General features: G+C 36.8%; 1 protein-coding gene across 2 annotated transcripts in view; it reads right to left on the reverse strand.

Annotated features, from left to right (window-relative positions):
• The window catches only part of FANCC (FA complementation group C), a 67,981-nt gene that overhangs the window by 39,943 nt on the left and 6,000 nt on the right, over positions 1 to 22,038 (reverse strand). For both annotated transcript variants that reach the window (XR_010067324.1, XM_063295214.1), the window contains exons 2-4: positions 16,238 to 16,410; positions 14,174 to 14,258; positions 9,240 to 9,334 (exon numbers count right to left, since the gene is read on the reverse strand). Coding sequence is in view for 1 of the 2 variants with exons in the window: in XM_063295214.1 (XP_063151284.1) it covers positions 9,240 to 9,334; positions 14,174 to 14,258; positions 16,238 to 16,402 (345 nt within the window). In the remaining variant the exon portion in view is untranslated. The remainder of the gene's footprint in view (positions 1 to 9,239; positions 9,335 to 14,173; positions 14,259 to 16,237; positions 16,411 to 22,038) is intronic.

The raw sequence follows: 22,038 nt of genomic DNA on the forward strand, positions 1-22,038 counted from the left end.
AGTCACAGTCATGTGATGTCTCACTTAACAACCATATCACTTAGTGAGTTGCCAGTACCAATTGTGGTTGTTAACTGAGGACTACATTGTAGTGTAACTTGTCCTTGAAGACAACCTAGAAGCTACAGCTGATGCAGAATGCAGCTGCCTGTTTGCTGATTGGTGTTACCCAGTTAGCAGAATACTGCCTATTTTGTGAAAGCTGCATTGGCTGCCAGTAGACCTTCAACCCCAATTCAAGGTGCTGTTGGTTACCTATAAACCCTAAGCAGCTTAGACTGTTGCTACCTTCATGACTGTCTTCTTTAGGTAGAATATGCCCACCCTACATGGGCTAGCTGGGAGGGGTTAAGGTGGGTGTCCAAACAGTTGGAGATTTTGGATGGCCTTGGAGAATGACTTTTTCAGTGGCAGCCCCTCACTGTTGAAATGTTTACCATCCAAAGGTCAGTTTAGCTTCCACCCTTTTGTCCTTTAGAAGTGCAGTGAAAACAATTCTTTCTCATAATTCTTTCAGAGAGGCTATTTTTAACAGGACAGACACATACATGGATGAATGTCTGTATATATGATTATGTTTTGCTTTTATATTGTAAGCCACTTGACATCTAGTGAGAAATATTAAAAAATACCAGACCTGAGCTGTAAAACTCTTGAGTTTAGATTAGATGAGTTTGATTTTTCTGTATCTTTTTGCTACCACATAATGGTCAGATTTTTGATGAAGGGCTTGTTCTGAATCCCATTTAGATTTCTGATAACAGACTTGTTCCGAATCCCACTGTTTCCCACAGCCCAAGCATCTGAAACGATTTCAGATTTTCTGCCGAAACAAGGAACAGTCAATTCTTTTCAGCTTTTGTTTCTGCTCAACTGTAACTAGACTGAAACAGGTAAAAAAAACTTCCAGAATGCAATATCAAGGCATTTTTTTAATGAAAGATGTGTAAGAGTAGGGCTGTATTCGATAGTGAACAAAAGAGATTGAATAGTGGATTAAGTCATTCCTCTTCTTTCTTTCCTTTTTTCCCTCCTTCTCTCTCTCATGCTTAAGAGACAAAACCATGGTGTAGGTTTTCTTGACTTGAGCAGTGATTTGTGGAGGGGACAGAAAGATCACAATTTCATACTCATGTTTGTAGTCCGGATGTTATTTGAAAGTTCTTGCAGCCAGACGTATGAATGAAGCTACATTCAGCTGAAGTGACCTCATGAGCAATTATTTAGATTCTTGAGAGATAAGGCTTCCATTTGATCAGACTTGGTTCCATTCCAGTCCCCAGTCCAGGATTTGTGTTTTTGTTTTTGAGGGGATGGACAAGAAATGTTCAGGGATTTTGAAAAAAAAACAGGGAAGCTTATCAATAAGAATACCTTCAATTGCTGCTGGGCATTAGCTACCAGATGTTATCTAGTTATTCATTCTATTTTATAGATTTATAGCCCATCTTTCCTCTGGGAGCTCAGGGTAGCATACATAGTACAATCTCCCCAGAGAATACAATTTACTTCACAATAACCCTGTAAGGTAAACTGAGCAGAGATATTAAGACTGGCCCAAAGACCTTCAGTGAATTTTCACAGCTGACAGCAAATGTGAACTTCTGTTTCCCCAATCCTATTCTAAAACGTTCACCATTACAATACATTATCACACCACTCTGGCTATATACTATATACACACACACACACACATGCACATGTACACACAATATATATAGTATATAATGTAAAACCATGAAGTTCTCCCCCCTCCAACTAATGTTAGAATGTTTTCTAGACTAATTAATTGGGGAAAAATGAAGCTTCAGAGTAAAGCCAAAACACGTTTCTTGACCTTTAAATCAAAGACTACTTTTCTTGTTAGATTCATAGCACTGTAGAATTTAAATAAAGACATTTTGAAAATTAAGACAAAACATGAACTATTCCATAGATCTTACTAACACAAATTGCTAATGTTATTAGAGCAAAAGCAGTTACATATTAGAATTTTTTCAGCAGCCCTCGTTCATTAGGGAAACAGTTAACTAGGGAATATGTTAACTGACAGCATATGGTTTATTTCAGAGGTTCATTTTCTTCCTCAAGTCTATCTTGTACAATAGCTACTGGCAAAATTGAGGAGCGAGCCTAAATAATTTAAAGGGAAACACCCTTAAAAAAAACCTTAGGAGGCCTTTGGAATATTGTCTACTTCTGTACTGTTGCAATCTGTATTCCAGAGAGCACGGACAATTCTCCACACTGTGTGACCACCCACATTATGGGAAGCACTATGATTAAAGTGAGCTTGGCATTCCAATATTGAATGGTGAAGTCTGCTTCATGTTGTCGTTATTATGTTTGCAGTCCTCTTTTAATCACTTTCATGTGTTGCAACTATTCAATCTACACTGTCCAACCTGGAAAACATGGAACATTCTTATCTTGTGTGGGTGTGTGTGTACATATGCACGCACATTGTTATGAAACTAGAAACTCTGCATTTCATTTCATATGAAAACAAAAACAATCCCAACATTTATAGAAAATGGTATTCATAAAAATGGTACTCATAAAAAACTGTATTCAAAAAACATAGAACAGTGTACTCCCTGCCTCAGGCTTCAAATCATATAAGAAATATACAAAAGGAAAATGGGATTAGAAGGAAACAGGGGTAGAGGAAAACACCAGAGGGGACATTCCAGCACTACACTTTTATAGTTACATAAACATTTACTAAGAGAGACAGTTCTTAGAAAGGAGAAACCAAATGTAGGTGCTCCCAGATGAGTATAAGAATGGTTGTTAACAAATAACAAGAAATACTTCCAAGTCTTTTATACTTCCAAGTCCTTTACCAGTCAAAAGATGAAACTTGGCCTCCTGACTAGCTGAAAGGGGTAGGAAGGGGCAGAGCCAAAAGCTTTCGATCCATTTTTTAATAGATTTGAAAGATTAGGGGATTATTCAACTCTGAGAATCCTTCCACTTCTCCCAAAAAACCAACATCTACCAAAACTTGGTGTGATTTTTGCTACTTTGCTGGTGCTCACAAGCTTAGACAATTAGTTTTGCTCCATGAAAGCTTGCCCCATTCTCACTTTTGTTTTCACGCATCTGAATCAATGATGGTGCTGCCAAACAGGGTAACAGGGTACCCAAGCAGCCACAAATGGTCCTGGGGAGGAGCCAGTGGTACCTCTCTCACTTGCTTTAAAGTTAGTATGACTGACTGAGATTGCAATCTAATCCAAGAAGGTTAGAAGAGCAGGCTGAGAAATAAGATGTTCTTTAGCAGGGAGAAATGTAACGTATTACATTTAGGGAGTTAAAATATACAGTGGATATAAAAAGTCTACACACCCCTGTTAAAATGCCAGGTTTTTGAGATGTAAAGAAATCAGATCAAGGTAAATTACTTCAGAATTTTTTCCATCTTTAAGATAACATAAAAGCTGTACAATGCAATTGAAAAGCAAACTGAAATCTTTTAGGGTGAAAAAATAAAAATAAAAAACAAATTTGTTTTTCAATTGATCTGATTTCTTTACATCTCAAAAACCTGGCCTTTTAACAGGGGTGTATAGATTTTTTATATCCATTGTATTATTGCCCAAAGCACGGCGTTACACTGTACAGTATTTTAAAGACATAAAGTCCACAGCTGTTCAAGAAACTGCTCCTTCTTTGGTTACTTGGCATGTTTGCATTTTCAGTGAACTATCCCTAAGACATCACTACACATAAACTATTGATTCATAAATGCTGGGATATGTAGGTATAATTCAACACCATTTAGCATTTTTATTTTTAGTAATTTTCATTGCTAGTACTAGCTTTATAGGAAATTGATGACACTGAATTTTTAAAACAAATTAATTGTATGGAGAATTGTGCCTTATCTTTTCCCACAATAAAATTATTTTTGCCATCCATTCGCATTTAGTGTGCCTAAAATTATTATATTATTTACTATAGGGTTGAATTTTCTATACAACTTTGGTTTCACAATGTAAGCAAGTGTCTAGGTGTCCATTTGTTCTTATCCTAATGCAAGCAGAGCTGAGAGTCCCTCCGAAAGTAATTTATTAGTAAAATACATTCTTAAATAACATATTAGAATTTTTGCCCAATAACAACAGTAATTGAGACCATCACTCAAATCACAACTATTCTGTGTATCAGATTTAGGGAGATGTTATTGGGACAGACGTTCATTTAAAATATAGTTCTATGCATAGCTATTCTCAGAAAATTTGGCTGCAACCACACTTAGCAGGCCTTGTCTGAGGTAGGCTTGCCACTATGGGACACATTACCTATAAAGGTGTACCTGGCCCACTCAGTACTGTCATTTCACAAGGCTATAAAATTTATTTTACTGAGGCAGGCATTTAAAGCTTGATGGTGTTTCTTTTTTTACATTGTTTTATACAGGGTGTGTGTTTTATGATGTTTTATTACATGAATTGCCTTTATATTTTTTAATCTTTAAAGAGATATGGTTTAAAAAGAAAGAGCTTTACACTTTCTACCATACATTTGATTCAATGCAAGGGAAACAAAAACTTAATGAAATGAAAAATCGGTATTTCTAAATAAATTCTAGCCACTAGAACTATAAAGGAAAAGTACTGAAAAGAATGATAGTAGATTACTGCTATAGCAGATTTTCTTTCCTTTTAAAACAAGACAAATGAGTTTTTAAGTTTCAGTTCTCCAAATAACAGCACAACCCATCTTGCATGATGCCAAATATTCATTCAAAGTAGACCAGATGGTGATTAACGTGGAAATTATATCACTTCCATTAACGGAGTGGTTTTACCAGGTCATGGTTGATTTCACAGGTTAGTAACCCTAGAATACTTTATCTTTCTTCACTACATCTGGCAAGTAGATGAACAAAGGAATGTGGATTAAGTTTTGTAGCTCTTCCAAGACCACTAAAAAAGTATGATTTTGAAAGTATGCATCAGTTTTTAGTTAGTTTCCAAATTCAAGGTAAAATGGAATTATAACATTTCAAGAACTTCAAGATTTAATTTCATTGCATCCAGATACAAGCTTCACTTGAGTAAAAGAATTATTTTCTGAAATCACACCTCTATATCACCTTAAAAATCTACTTCAGAGTGGCCTTCTAGACAAGATGAAATAAGATGTGAGTGCCACAGTAGAAGGTGAGAACTTGCACAATCTGGGGGGGGGGAGATTATTGTGTAAGCAGAAGTGCCTCCCAATTTGCACAATATACTTTTGGGAACAACTCATTAATAAAGGGACATCAGGGAAATAATCTGTCCCAATTCTGTCCACAGATACCATGGGTTGCAGCAGGCTGGGGATAGAAAGAAGGGAAGTAGTGCAGCTGAAGCCTATAGGAAGTCCAACTCGCTGACCAAATGTTGTATCTGATTGGTTGCCAACTTTTAGTGTTTCCTAGTAGGATAATATAAGGATACTGTTAATATACTGTCTGTCCAACTGAGAACAGTATTCTTTGTGAGCTAGGTGGGATGACCTGGAATGGCACCTGAATCTCAATCATGTGACCGCAGGGATCTGCAATGGTTGTTAAGTATAAGGTCCGGTAGTAAAGTTACTTCTTTAGCGCCATTGTAACCTTGAACAGATGCTAAACAGGGTAGTCGTTAAGTGAGGACTACCTGTAGTCTAATCAAAAGATGACAAGGGTGTGAGTGACTTTCTTCAACAGCTTTTCATCCAGGGAAGGATTGTTGTAACCTAGACTTTATTGGAGAATCTCAATCTACAGTATGTGCCAAAGCTGCCCAATCAGAAGTAGCTCAGGTTTTCATGTCTGCCATGACAACCACATACAGCACAACACATATTGGATTTGGTATTCTATTCTGCTGGTGATGGTGACCTGAGAGTGGAAGTACAACTCTCAGGAGAGACAATTCTTTGGTCAGTTTTAGACTGGTAGCTGCTACAAACCTCTGCAGGGATGGAAGACCACCTAACATAGTCCAAAACAGGAGAGTTTTGGGTTTGTATAATTTTCTAAAGGTACTTGGGAGATCTCCCCTCTTATCTGTTAGTGGTAGTGTCAAAGCTCTGGTTGATCTGTGGAAAACAGAGATGGCCCTGGCAGTTGACACTATAACTCCTAAGGGCTCTAGCAGAGTTCAGTCAGCAACTTTGTTTACCAAGGGACTGAGAGTAATGATGGGCAGATGGACAGAATATAGTTGCAGAAACTCTCACAACAAATCAGAATGAGGTTTTTCTTCAGACCCATTTGAGATCTTACTCTACAGCAGCAGATATAGAAAAGAGGTACTGCTTCTCTGCCTCTGTTGTATTTGCACAATACAAATGTGATGCTGGTGATCCTGTACTATACTGTGATACACCTCATCAAGATACTGGACAAGGGAAACTGGAATAGCTCAGAGTGAGCAACCTTCAACCTGATTTCCCTTGATTTGGACTCCAATATTGGGTTATATCACAGGGAAATAACTTGTCAGTGTTATATGTATTTTTTTCACCTTGTAGATCTCAAGGTTGTAGATGTGTGTGGAAAAATGAAGGGCACTACTTCCTTAATTGACCCTGACCTTGGCTAATTAAACGAACAGGCTCAAACTGAACTGATGGTTAAGGGAGGCAATTTACTGTATGTGATTGAGCACATGTCTTCAGGAAACAGCTATACATGATTTAAAAATCTCCCCCCGCCCCTGAAGACCCTTCTAAACTTAGGCCAGTCTGAAATATTTCATTCTTGAGCAAGGTTACTTAGAAAGTAATGGCCTCAGAGCCAGATATACCTGAATGAAACTGATTTTCTGGAACCATTTCAATTGGTTCCAGGATATGGAACTGAGACTGCTTTATTCACCTTGGTGGAAGCAGGTGGGGAAATTTAAAGGGCTTACAGAGTAATAGCTCTATGATCTTCTCTGCAATTGTCCTAGGTATCAATAGCATACTGATGAGATTTGGTCTTCCCTTTTCTTATTTTTGAAGATAGGAACAAGTTTTGCCCTTCTTACTGTTTGGCACTTCAACTGTTCTCCAAGATTTTTCAAAGAGAATTTAAAAAGTTGGCCAGATCATTAACAACTTCCTTCAGAACTCTTGAATGAAGTCCATCTGGCCTATGAAATTTAAACTCCAGCCAAGTTAAGTATTCCCTGATCATGTTTCTATCAATCTAAACTTCAGTCCTGCTCCTTCATCCTGCTTTTCACAGTAGCTTTTTTAAATGGCTTCAAAGCAACTTTGTATATCATGTTCCAATGTGTGATTTTACTTCTTTTGCTTTTTTATAGTGGTTGTTTTAGACTATCAACAACTAAGCGAAATGATCTAAGGAGAGGCAAGGAACTGATATTGTTGCCAGGCAGAATACAGCAAATGGTTGGTCCCTGTTCAACTGAAAATCGAACGTATGTTCCTTAAGAATTTTTTTTAGTCCCTAAAAAAATGTAACGCTGCTTCTGTTTCTTGGAGGACTAACAGGAAATATCTAAGAAAACCCCACCCCACCCCCAAAATAACCCCCCCAAAGCCTTTCATACAAGTTCACAGCAAAGTGAAGTCATGGTTAGAAGCTATGTAAGTAATCCTCCGGTTATGATGGCAGTTGGGACCAGGATTGCTAAGCAATGTGGTTGTAAAGCGTGACACCATGTGACTGCATTGCTTGGTGATAGCAATCCAGGCAGTCCCAGTTGTGTGGGTCATTAAGCAGGAAGCGATAGGAGTTCCAGGTAAAGAGCACAAGGGTACCATGGGGGGGAAGGCCGGGCACATGTGGGTTGGGGGAGGGGGATGTTGCGGTGCTGTGCAAGCGCGGGGAGAACAAGGGTGCAGGTCAGTGTGAGCACATGCAAATGCAGGGAGGCTAAGGAAAGGAGGGCACAGGTTGGTACAAGCACAGGGAGGTCAAGGAAAGGAGGGTGCAGCACAGTGCACAGGAAAGCCAGGGCACAATTTACCAGAGCAAGTGGCAACCTTCCCTGCTGGATCCCCCATTGACTTTGCTTGTGGGAAGCTGGCAGGGAATGTTGCAAATGGTGATCATGTGACCACAGTATGCTGCAACAGCGGGAACTTTGAGGACCAGTTATAAGTACCACTCGTTCAGCACTGTCGCAACTTTGAATGGTCACTGAACACGTGGTTAGTAAGTGAGGACTACCTGTATTCAGTAAGCAAAGAGCAGAGTAGGGCTTCAGATTATATTGTTTATGTGAAACTAAACCATGGGCTGTTTAATGAGAGGGGATCACGTTATGCTACACACAAATGTAAGAATTAACGTGACATGCAAATTATGCTTAATAGAAGCTTCTTGTTTTATTTCACAGTTCATGAGAAAAAGGTATGAAGCTGCAACAGTCTGTTACTGAATTATTAAACCAGTTTTGATAATTCAAAGCAGACCACAATTCTGATAAGTATCTCAATAGAAATTGCATTAACAGTTTCATTTTCACTTATTTCTAACATTATTCCTCAAAATAAACCTCTATTCCACCACCATCCCCAGAGTATATAATTATAAAGCACGCACTTGAGTGTCTACATAAAGAATTTGAGAAAGGTGCTATATATGAGCTTAGCTGTTTTGTTTAATGATGGAATAAATGTATCAGGCAGGGTTTTCTTTAAAAAAAGGTTAAAGGATTATTTAGAAAAAAATGCTATAAGATTTTACATTAAAGACTGCACAATGTAAAATTCAAACAATTGTGGATTAATTTAACTCAGAACTAAGTTGCACACACATATTTTCTTTAGCTGTCTGTGAATAAAATTTGGATACAATTAGTTTCTCTCAAGGCTAGAAAGATTAAACAAAAATAAAAGCAAAATTATAGAGCATATATACATTGCTTTCAAAATAAACAAAGGCTTCTATCAAGATTGCATTATTTTCCCCTAATTGAAAGTTTGCTTTTATAGCACTCTCTTGCTTGCTGATTTGTGGACTTTGTTCTTTACTTGAAGTTGCCAGAATCTAGGCTCCATTCAATTAAGGGCCATTAAAATTACTTTGGTTTTAAACACCACATCTTTTTTAATGTTCAAAATGAGAGACAGCAGGGTTTGTACTTTAATTAAAGGAGAATACATTTCAATACAATGTGAATGTAGGATGTCTCTAGAGTGGTTTCCAAAAATGACAGTGTGTCTATATGCTATAGATGCTGCACCTTTAAATAATTAAGTTAATTTAAAGCAGCTGAGGGGAGGATTCATTTGCTTACTTGTATCCAGCTGTTGGCCTTCAATTCCAGAGGGTTCTGTGGTTCACCACTGTACAGACAACATAAGCAGCACATCAGAATCTTCTGGCATTCATCTGTAGATACCAAACCAAATAAGGATATTTTAGAAAAAATCAAAGCAGGACAAGAAAAATCTTTTGCTCATGTTAATAAAAAAAAAATCAAGGACAAAGTAAATCTTTATGGTTATTTTTCTTCTAGTCCATTCTTTCTAAGTCATTCCATTCATCACATACAGACTCAGTTTCATTCTTCCTTCTCTTAATATAAAACATGTTTTAATGTATTTTAATCTGGAAGTAGCAAAATTTAGTACAATACTGGATTGGAGATGGGTGTAATTGATTGTCTTGCTGATTCTTGTGAACCTAGTCAATTGTGACAAGCTTAAATCCTATCAGTTTCAATCTGGCTAACTTCTTCTGAATCAAACCATCTTACTTTTGCAACTTATTTTATTGATAAAACTACACATAAAACTTATTTATATAAACAGAACATCAGTCTTACATCATTCAATTCAAACATTTTGCATTGTTTTGTTTTTCTAACATAAAACCTAACTCTAAATATCTCTTTCCTTACAAGTAATTATTACCTTAATCAAAATAAGCAAGTCCCCTAAGAGTCTTAATGTTCATTTCTTCCTAGTAAATGAGCAGTTGTCAGAGCAAAATGTTTGTTACGGAAGCATATTCATCTGGGAGATACATGAACTTCAAGGGGTGTGTGTGTGTGTTCTGCTCTGCCACTCCCCCAATACAGAATGAAATTTAGAGCAGCCATTTTACTGTCCATTTTTTTCTGCCACTGATTTCAGTGAAAGAAAATCCCATATGACAAAAGTACACTAGGGTTAGTGTACTGGAAACTTTAATTACAATTGTTCTGTTAATATAGAATTCCTTTCAAGAAGACCAAACTCAAACATTCGAAACTTGCCACACTGTAAAAGAACTGTAAAACTGTATTATGTAAAAGCTCTCCACTTATTAATAACTATTTCCATCCTAAGACAATTTTGCTATATTAGATACTACTTCCTTGCTGTGGTATCATATGTGAAAGGATTTCACTATGCATGGTTTCTTCACATTAATATAGCCAGTATAAGTAATAGGACCATTTTTGTTTGCAGTCCTGCTTGTTTATGTATTTACATAATTACTATACAGTATTTCCAACTTCAGAAGACACCCTACATATTACAGGTAGTCCTCGAGTTACAACCATTCATTCAGCAACTGTTCAAAGTTACAGTGATGCTGAATGAATGGTATTTACATCTGGTCTCCGAAGTTATGGCCACTGCGGCACCCCCATAGTCATGTGATCAAAATTCGGGCACTTGGCAGCCTGCATATGCTTATGACTGCAGGGGTGCTTCAACTCCTCCCACCTGCCTATCTCTCACCCCGCACTCTCTGGCCCCTGCCGCCTGTGTTCCACCACCCCCAGCTGACCTTCACCATCTTCTTGCTCCCGCTGACCAAGCATGCCTGGCCTGGTCCTTTGCAAGGCAGCTGCTGGCCACGTGAGGCTTTCTTCCTGCAACCACACACGACCTTGGGAAGAAAGCATCATGCAGCCATCATAACTCAAGGACTACCTGTATATAAATCCATAAAACATAGTGTCCCAGCCCTTATGAAACTTGGGGTTCTATAAAAATTCTTCATCATCTAGTAAAAAACTCTGTGAAAGGATTTTGTCTTCAAGGCCTTTTGACAAATTGTCCAGGGTGGGGAGAGTGGCTCCATTTGGATCTCTGGGGATAGAACAGGGTTTCTCAACCAGGGTTCTGTGGAACCCTAGGGTTCCATGAGAGGTCACTAGGAGTTCTCTGGGGGAATTATGATTTATTTTTTAAAAAATTCAAATTCAGGCAATTTCACATTAAAGAGGTGAGTTTCATTCTTTATTTTGAGTTTAAGAACACTGTTAATGCATATATACCTGCCTACACATGAAACAAATATAATTATTTTGTAATTTCTGGCCTATATTTGAGTCTGAATGTGCAGGGGTTCCCTGAGGCCTGAAAAATACTTCAAGGGTTTTTTTATTTATTTTCTATCCCACATTTATTTTTTTTTATAAATAACTCAAGGCAGAGAACATACCTAATACTCCTTCCTCCTCCTATTTTCCCCACAACAACAACAACCCTGTGAGGTAAGTTGGGCTGAGAGAATGCGACTGGCCCAAGGTCACCCAACCGGCTTTCATGCCTAAGGCGGGACTAGAACTCACAACCTCCTGGTTTCTAGACTGGTACCTTAACCACTAGACCAAACTGGCTGTTTCAAACTGGTTCCTCCAGGATCAAAAGGTGGAGAAAGGCTGGAATAGAGTATTCCATAATGTAGCATTTCATAATGTAGTATAATACAGCATTTAGTGAGAAGCAGCATGTTTTGGCTCTTCCTCTGTTCCCATTTGTGGGTGGTGCTCTAAACAACTCCATTAAGGCTGAATATACCAGGTGAGTCATTTCTGCCTGGAATAGGCAGTTTCTCTGACACTTACAGTAGGAGCCAAGACAAAAAGGACTGTACAGGTTACAACCAGTATTTTGAGTGAAACATGGAAACCTACTGAAACCAGAGTGAAACATGGAAACCTACTGATAACCAGTACAGTACTCTCAAAACCAATGTTATATGCCACTGATAAGTTGTTGCATTTTGCACCCACTGGGTAGTCTACAAAGGTTGTTCCATATACAGCGGACTGCAGTCCTCAATGTGAGAAATGATAAAACTATGGGTAACTGCTGCCAAGGCATCATGCTCCAGGAAAGTCTGCCACTGGCAGTCCTGTGAAAGAATAAATGTGTTGACATAGAGTCCACTAGAAATGCTCCTCCTATAAAGACATTGAACTCTGCATTTCCAGAGATGTGCCCAAGAAAGCAGCCTTTTCAGACAATAGGAACCACTGCACAGGGACCCATAAAAAATGGTAAAGCCAAATATTGAGATACCTGAAGATTCTCAAATGAATTCCCAAAATCTTACTTTGAAGTATAAGATTTGTGAGTTTTTGCAATCTTGAAGGCTTTCAACAATTTTTATTCTGGAATTCTGGAGATGCATCTGGAGATGTTATGGGCATGCTGGAACCTGTGGCACTATAGTGCCAACCCCTACCTTTAATGTTATTGAATTCTCAGATTGAATAGATTTTATAGATTAACATTTAGTATCTCTTACTTTATTTTCTCTACATTAGATTTTACTTTTGTTACAAAGCATTTGCCCCTGTTAACTGATGTAATTTTTTTTTATTATTTTGGGCAATTCTATTATTTTCTGTAACACTTACTTTCAGTAACTTATTAGAGAATCATTACAAAATATACAGTATTATGTATGATCAATAAATGTAACATCAGTGCTTTCAAAGGGCAAGTTGTATTTCCAAAACTTCAAAAATCAGTCATCCTATCAAGGAATATCAATACTAGATCTTAATGAAATTAATAGGTCACTATTATATGTCACTAGAAATAGGTACCAAGTCCCAATTATAGAACTTTCTCCCAGGGAAAGCACAGCTGACCCCACATTGCCTGTGTTTAAAATACAATATTAATGGCATTTATACATGCCCATTCACCAAGAAATTAACATAGGAACAACTTCTTCAGGACCACACTGCCTTTTAAAACTTGGTTTCAATTGTTATTTTATGGGATTGTATTTTATTGTTGATTGTTATACTCCTTTTGTAAACTGCTTTTTTGTATACATGCATAAAAATAGCGTGCCATGCAGCTTTGCTCATTTTTTTTAAATTATACATTAAATATTCTAGACATTTCACATTAATGGCAACATATCTAATTAGTTCTGCCCACCAATACAAAAGCCTCCTATTAGCATTATTAAGAAAGAAGTGTTTTCTCCTATCCATGTAACTTTCATTTTGCCTTAAAATCTATTCCAAATGTTTATTTGAATTAAAAAAGAAAACCTGAAATACTCCAAACATTCCTTATGTTTGACAATCATGTTGAATTTGATCAGATAAACTTTAAACTTATTCCTGTGGGAGATGAGACAGAAAACTAGAATTTCAGATAAAGACCTGTGCATTACAAGAATAAATAGAGTTTAATTATACTGAGGCCTATTAAAACTAGGAATAATTAAGTTATATAAGGAGAAACTAAAAGGATTGTGTATTGTTACCCTCCAGAACAGGCAACTAAGGAGATATGATTGCACTTTTCTAATACCTGAAAGGATGTCACAACAAAGGAAGTTACGAATTGTTCTCAGTGACAGCAGAGTGCAGGACAAGGAACAATGATTTTTAAGTTAGAGGAAAACAGGTTCCACTTGAATGTTAGAAAAAAAACATCCTACTGGTAAATGCTATTTGATAGTAAAACAAGTTACTGAGGAGGTTATTAGTTTTCCTGGCTATGTTCAAGCACAGGCTGAACAATCTTCTATGTGGAATGCTTTAATATGGATTCCTCACCTGAACTCTATGGTTCCATGATAGTCCTGTTTGACAGTTCATACAGAAAAGAGATTCAGTTCAGGGGCAAAGCACATGTATTACACAGAGAAGATGCCAGATTCCATTTTTACTACCTCCAGACATGCTGTGAAGACCCCTGCCTATAACCTTATAGACTTGATGCCAGTGAATGTGTACAGTACAGTTGCGCTAGATGGACCACTGTCTAATTCAGTATCAGGCAACTTTCTCTGCTCCAGGTAACATTTTATTCTAACTTTCAGGCTCATTTATTTAAATGCACATGTAATTTTAAGTAAAGTGGATATCTCTGTACTATGCTATCCTAAATTATTTAATTATGTTTATATTGAAAGCATAATTTTAGTAAACATTCCTTTATCTATCAATTTTTAACAAAACAAGTTATAAACACTCACCATAACCAATGACAAAAGGATTCCAACAAAGCCTTCCCAATAACTGACCAATTAATGGAAATTCTTGGACTGCAGTTGTTGAGTTCTGAAATTAAAAAGAAAGCTCAGTCTCAAAACTAGTGGGTGCCAAAACAAGTCAAGTGTCCACAATGGTAGGGGTTTGGAAGAAAGGAAATTAAGGACAGAGCATCTTCAGAGCAAGGAAGTATTGCCTAAATGTAATACAGTTAGTCCTCAACTTACGACCACAAGTGGGACTGGAACTTCTGTCACTAAGTAATGAAGTCATTATGTGAATTGTGCCCGATTTTATGACTTTTGCCATGATTGATAAGTGAATCACGCAATCGTTAAGCATATCCGGCTTTCCCCATTGGCTTTGCTTGTTGGAAGCCCCCTGGGAAGGTCGCAAATTGTAATCATGTGACCCTGGGATGCTGCAACCATCATAAATACATGCCGGTTGCCAAGCACCCAAATTTTGATCACATGACCGTAGGGACACTGCACACTATTGCCTTTCATAGAGTCACTACACCACCAGTCTATTCAGTAGTCCTTCTAGCAGAGATACAATTGAAAAATATAAAAGAAAGCAAGAAAGCAAAAAGAAACATTAAAGCGGCATGAGGTGTAAAGTACTTTAAGACCTTTCCACTCAACCCAACTTTCTGTGACCCACACAATGCCTTTACAGGATAGGTAATAATTATATGAAATATTATATAGGTAATAATTATATAATTATATGATGATGATAATATAATAATAATAATAATATAGGTAATAATTATATGAAAAAAGGACACAAAGAAATGTGTTTTTTTTTATTTCTCTAATTTACAGGATGAAAGCAAATAATGAAATAAATAAAAACAACAAATTATTGAAAATGTCATACCTCTTACATCATTCTATGCATTATGTGAAGGGTTGAGTCCCAACCAAAGTACAAAGAAATCCTAACACTTCAGTTACTACTTGCTACATTCTATGAGTTGCAACCTGAAATTTAACAGCCACTATACCTACAAAAATCTAAGCAAAAATTAACCAAATGGAAAGCAGCTTTGCTATAAAAGTAAAGCATGGTGCAGTTTATAAACATTCTTATACAGACATTTTCCTCTTCTCTTTTTTTGTAGCTTTAGTGTCTAATAAACTATAGCTTTTAAAATGGTAGTAAACTGAGATAATATGCAAGTAGCAGCAAAGATAATCATCACTTACTACTACAATAAATTCTTCAGATTTGATCCGCATTTGGGACAACCACTAGATGTTGTGGAGCCAAATACAGAAGGTCCATCTGAAGCCAAGTTTCATAAGTAACTCACAATTAGATAATTCTGAGGAAAAAAAGTTACATCCTCAGAAACATAAGCAACTGCTAACAAAATAAACTTTTCAGTAGCTCATTTGCCACTTACTATTTTATTAAAAAATACTTCCCTGACCATTTATACTAAGCTTATAGCCTACCTGCCATTATAAACAAAATATATTTTAGTGCACACAAATAATACCCTAATTGTTTGCAATTTGTCTTAAAATTATTACAACCTTCTAGACCATGCTAAAATAGCAGAAGCAAACTAGATATTTGCTTGTGATCACATAATGGTGATCTGAAAATTTTTTTGCATGCAGTAACAGTAAGGTTAATAGGCCAGTAGACTCTTTATGATTTAAGTGATCACTTATAATTTTGTATGTTAAGGATCTGTACATAATCCAATTTATGACCTGAAAATCAGAATTAAATACTTGTTTATTTTAAAATATTTTTAAAAGCTTACTGCACTGAAGGAAATCTCATGTGAGAATATAACCAATCAAAAAGAAAAGGCTCCTTTCACAATAAATCAGGAACACAAGAAACACATTCCTGTTTGCATTACCTGTGGCTGTTTCCCCAATTTGCTTCTATGATCCAGCAATACATTAGGTCAGTAGTACAAAGCTCTCTGCTACTGTTAGCTTTCTGTCCTGTCGAAATGTGGGGTGCAGAATGTTTCTGTAACAGTCTTCAAAACAGTTCATTCTTTCAGTTAATTCACTTACCATATGTTTCAAAGCTCCATAAATCTGCAGGAGAAATTCCTGTAATTCAGGCAAGTGAAGGCAGACATCTTGCTGTGATTCTAGAGTGGTGAGCTGATCCCACTCAAGAGTCTTGTTCAGCCAAAACTCAACACTTAAGTTAGAGATTCTACTGTCTTCAACCATCCTGTCACCTTAAAGAAAGGAGGGGGAAGGAATAAAAAGAAGAAAAAACACTTCCTTTGAGCAAATATTAATAACATTTATTACATTAATGAGATGCCAAATTAAATATTTGTACAGGTTTCATGATGCGTGCATTACAATAGTAACTCCTAAAATGGAATGGCTTTATTTATCAAAGGTAAGAGGGAGGGAATAAAAAGCAATCAAAATATCAAAATGCACCATTTTACTGGCACTTATCCTTTTACGCTCTTGTTTACTAACCAATATTTTGTGACAACAGAAAGGCAGTATAGATAAGAATGGTTAAGGAAACACACATGCATGCACAATCCATAACCAGTGAGAAACAAATGCAGTCAAAATCCAACTTTTTAAACTAAGGACACCTTTGCGCTGCAATATTTCATCCAGAAACCACACGTTTGGAGCAATAGTAATACTAATTCCCAGCATTCACAAATCCAAAGGCTTTTAAAATAAAATAAATCATAAATGTCCATGTAAAATGAATATTCATATATTCTGTATGACCACATCAGTGTCAGAATCTGACCACAAATTAAATACAATTCATGCAGAGAAGGATAGATTAACTCCTTCCTTCCCTCCCTCCCTCCCTCGCATGAAATATAGTCCAAGGATCCTACTCTATGTCACCTTCAATCAATTCAGCTGGACATTTTACATAATGGTGGTGTAATAATTCCAAGAATTACCATTTGGTGCATCCTGGCTACCTTAGAAACATGATCCTAGTTCATCATATACTCAAGGTGTTTAAAAATTGGCAATACAGCACTACTTCTTCTAGCGATCTCTCACAGCTACTTCTACCCTTAAGTCTTCTCCTCCCTCCCACCTTCCACAGGTACAACTAATTGCTGGAAGAAATTAAGATCTCTCCCTGCTATTTGTGTTGTCTTCCCTCAGAAACACTGTTTCCATGCTCTCTTGCCTTTTACCTTGAGCAAGGTAAAAGGTTAAAGGTTGCACATAAGAATGAGTTTGATGCAAAAAGGAGATGCCAGAGATTAATATGTAAAAGGAAGCCCAACTGTTTAAACAAAGGACTTCCTTCTGATTCAGTCAGAAACCCTGGAAACACTAAAGCTTGCTCATACAGATATTAGCAGAACCCATCCAGGTAAACATTCTTCCCCAGCCAAACAGATCTCCATAATCCAATCACAAAAGATTCCTTCCAAGGTGAACATTCCAAGCTAGTAGACAAAGCCACAGCCCTGCAGGGAACCCAGACAACCAGGTCAGGAAACACAAACAGCAGGGGGCCAAACCACAGAGCACAGCCTCTCTGAAATCCGGGAAACTACACTTTTCTCAAATTCCTAGGGGGCAGGAACACCTTTGCATAGCAATGGCCTAGCTCTCCTATATAAAGGGCTTATGGGGGAAATACAGGGGTGGCCACCCTCGACAACACACTTACTCTGTATTTCGTGTTCTCAGAGAATAAACCTTCAACCTCTGTTCTAGCAACTGCCTGCGTCTTTTCATTCCCGGCTTGGGACGAGCCCTGGTAAGAATTCCTTCTAACATAATAAAGAAGACAGAGTAAGTTTCTTATAAATATGTTGTACACCCATTTTTAATACAAACTTTCCAAACTTCAGATCCCCAGATGTTAAATATAAATTCAGCAAGTAATGTAATTGATTCCACAAAGAACAGGATAACTTAAGATGACCTCTACAGAGATAATTTTAACAGATTAGTGAACAAGTATAATATAATATATAACACATTGGACAAGAATACTGTTTTCAGTTTCTAAGTAGATAGTCCTCATTTAGTGACTGCCTCATACAGTGACTGAAGTTACAATGGTGATGAAAAAATAACTGTGACCAGTCCTGACATTTATGACTTTTGCAGGTCTGTAAACCAAAGGAAAGCTAAAGAAAGATCACAAGCACAGCCAGCGTTTCACTTAGCAACCATTTCACTTATCAAGTTGCCAGTCCCAATTGCAGTCACTAAACAAGGGCTACCTGTATTGTTTATATTGTCTGTAAGTTGCTTTGAATATATATTCTGAAGGGCTTGATATAAATAATTGTAAAAAATAAATAATAAACAATATAAAATAAGTTTATGCTACAGTATTTGAATTGCTATGCCTTAATACATCTACAATAATTCCAATACAATTCATTCCAAGCAATGCTTGGAATTAATATTTTTATACTTAAAAATTTATACATGTAAAGTCAGCATGACTTTTTTGGGTTTTGTTTTACTTTTCTAAATATAAACCAGATAAACATGCTAAATCAGATGCCAACTGATTTATGCCATTGGAAAATTTGGGGATTCTACTACATTTTGGTGCTGCTTGTGCACTGCATTCTACTGATTTGATTTTCTGCTTCTGGTTTTATGCTGTTTTAGATTTTATGCTGTATTAGTTTTTCTTATTTCATTATTTTGTTTATATTTATTTAATCATATTGGAACCCATCCAAGGAATATGTATTATTGCATAGCATTTAAATATAATAGATCTTTAAGCAAAATCCATTTCTTAAACATCAAATTCTAGATGTTTAAGAAAAATCCATACATTTGCCAGGTGCAACCATGTTTTACATAAAAATAAAATCTGATCTGCAAATAAAATTTTCTGAGATAGTATGTCATTTATTATATTTTGACATTACTACAGCATTATTAACCTAATTTTTAACTGACAAAAATCCAATTCACAAACTCAAGGTAAAAGGCAAAGTGCCACAGGATATATAGTGATGATTAACTATTTGGTCCAGTACAATTTCTGGGTCTGGTACATTCCCTTTAAGGATTTAACTATCAGATTTAACTATCAAGTTCCCTCTTTTGCTATGGGTTAACTTTAATATTTTAATTCAGCACAGGTAAACTTATGGTTGAGATACAAACATTCCTAGGATAGCTTGTTAAATTGCACTTATCAAGAAGATACTGTATAAGAGTACCTCTACCTCTGTTTGCTAGAGAACAGGATTTTTGTGCAACTCTAGGTGTCACTATGACCAGCAAGATAGGAAGTTTTGCAAAATCCCTTTCTGCACAAACAAGCTGTGCCCATTTCTGGAATTGCAGCTATAACTGAAATAAAAACACTGCAGAAATCTGGAGCTGAAGCAATTGGTAGCTGGGTTAATCTGTTCTGCTAAGAGTTTGCTTTACTATAGATAATGAATAAACAATGACTCGGTTCATGCAGCATGCTAAACTAAAAGCAAGCAAATCATTTTACGTACATGTGTGAGATCAGTCTCAACCATTTTATGAAAGCTTAGAATCCCTTTCATTGAGAGCTCTAAGAAAAGGCAACATCTCTCACTACTGATTCCAGCTAGATTGCAAGCTACATTTTATTTCATGACTCATGAAATTTTTATGAATTTGAACCTTGGAGGAGGGATCTTCAATCTCCTGCCTATCTTTCCTCCAAGTTTACTTCATGAGAGAAAAACAGTGGAGGACCTGAAGTGTTTCCATTTTGTTAGTCTTTTAAAGCTGTAAAATAAAATATTTTTGCAGAAGAAACAACAGGAAAAATGCTGACAAGTTCCAGAATATGCGCAACCCTGTACAGAATGTTCACTTCTGTTTCAAAAGAGGCAAAGAACAAGCCTGATTTTTAAACTAATTTTGTATGGTAGATAGATACATGATACTTGCTTTAATTTTTTTCTTTTACTATTGGAAAAAAATATAACTTGAATCTGCTTCACCTGTTTACATATATGGTACCATAAGTAGTGCTCCACCAAAAATGTTAATTAGAAGAGCCTATGATTTCTCATATATAATCTTAAGGAAATAAATTTGAAAACTAGAAGTAGGAGCCTGAGGCAATTATGACCTATTTTTTGGAAATAAGAGAAAAAGGCTTAAAAGGCACTTTTACTATGTATGGTATCTTAGTGGTAAATACACATGAAAATTAACGAACAAATTCCTTTTTCCATTTCTTCATTTGAATTGTTTAATATACCTGCATACTTCTCAACAGGCCAAGAAAAACAATGATTTCACTCATTCTATGTATGCCACTCAAGTTGATCCCTTCCCAAGGGGCCACTAAAGAATTTCTGTGAAATTAAGTGAAATCAAGGAAAAAAATGAGAACATTTTGGTTAGAGAATGTTTAGGCAGAACGGTTTCAAACTGAAATGGCACCAATATACATTCAGCCTTGGTGGCACTAGAGAATGGAAGAGACATCTGACTACCAAGGAGCTTTAAGACCAGTTTCAGACACTTCAAAATTCCACATATACCTTGGGTTTGGGTTTGCCCAATTACCCCCAAAAGGCACAAAAAGTAGTTCAAATGCTTGAGTAATTAAGATAATGAAACATTTTGGAAGGTCATCTGATATTTTAAAGAGTAGGAATTAAAAGGTAAAAGTTTCCAATTTTATACACAGAGTCTACTCTCGTCCACTGCATAGAATTGGGACCCAACTTTTACTAAAATCTTGCACATTTTAGACAAAGCCAGCCAGGACAATCTGCTCCTTAAATGAAAGCATTTTGAAGAAGTAACAAGGCTAGTGTGATGTCTTGAAAAAAACTCTTTTGAAAGAAATTGAGTTGGTATAGACTGTTCTGATTTAGCACTCAGAGATGTTCAAGGTGATTTTGTTCATGCTATAGAAGCAGCTGAAAAATGACCCATAGTATCAGGTTACCTGGCACATTAGTCCTTAATAGAGTTATTAGCATAAATTATAGATGGGAACGGTCAAGTAACCTATGCCTTTGAAGTGAAAAATTACTCCCTCTATTTTCTGTTATAACTAATTTTTCTCAATATTTATGGTGCTCGAGATATGACTGTCCTCGCCCTCCACATTTTAACAGGGCCCACTACTGAATGAGGTGTTCTTGACAATTGTCATTCTGCTCAAGTTACTTCAGCGGTTTCTGGGAGAGAACAAAATAAGAGTCTTGCTCCTCCTACTTCAGAACCTCCTAGGCAAACCCTTGTTGTTCTCTAGTTTTAGAAGCAGGAAACCCTGCAGAGCTTAGGCATGGGGTATTTGTTATATCCTTCAGACTCGGTAAGCAGCATTTCTAACATGGAACGGATTAACTTCATTATATTGAGCGAACTCTCTGGATTAGTGTCTGAATTGTAACATTTTAGTCAGTAACTTATGTTAATAGTTTTAAAGGCAATACACCAGTGAGCATCAATTATGGTCTGTATAGAGATACCAGATCTAGGCTGAAAAAATCTAGACAACTAATAGATGATACAAAGGAGTTAGATTTTTCTTTACCTGGACTTTTGCAGCCCAAATCTGGGAGCCCTAGTATTGTAAAGTTACTACCTATAATCTCAATATGAATGTTCATTATATAAAACCCAAATAAAGTAACAGAAGCATAGAAATACATTAAACTAATACATGAATTTTCCAAGAACCACAGTGCAAAGCCCAGCCTCAGCCCAGCAGCGTGGCGCAAAAGGGCTTCTTGGTGCGAAGGGCCAGGCCGGGCACACCACATCAGCAGTGGGAGCAAGAAGATGGCGAAGTTTGGCTGGGGCAGCAGAGCGCAGTGTGGAGAGGGCAACTGTGGCTGGGACTGGTCTGGGGTGGCTGAGGCTTCCTGGAG

Source organism: Candoia aspera, chromosome 2 (genome assembly GCF_035149785.1).
Source record: "Candoia aspera isolate rCanAsp1 chromosome 2, rCanAsp1.hap2, whole genome shotgun sequence".
Lineage (NCBI taxonomy): Eukaryota > Metazoa > Chordata > Lepidosauria > Squamata > Boidae > Candoia > Candoia aspera.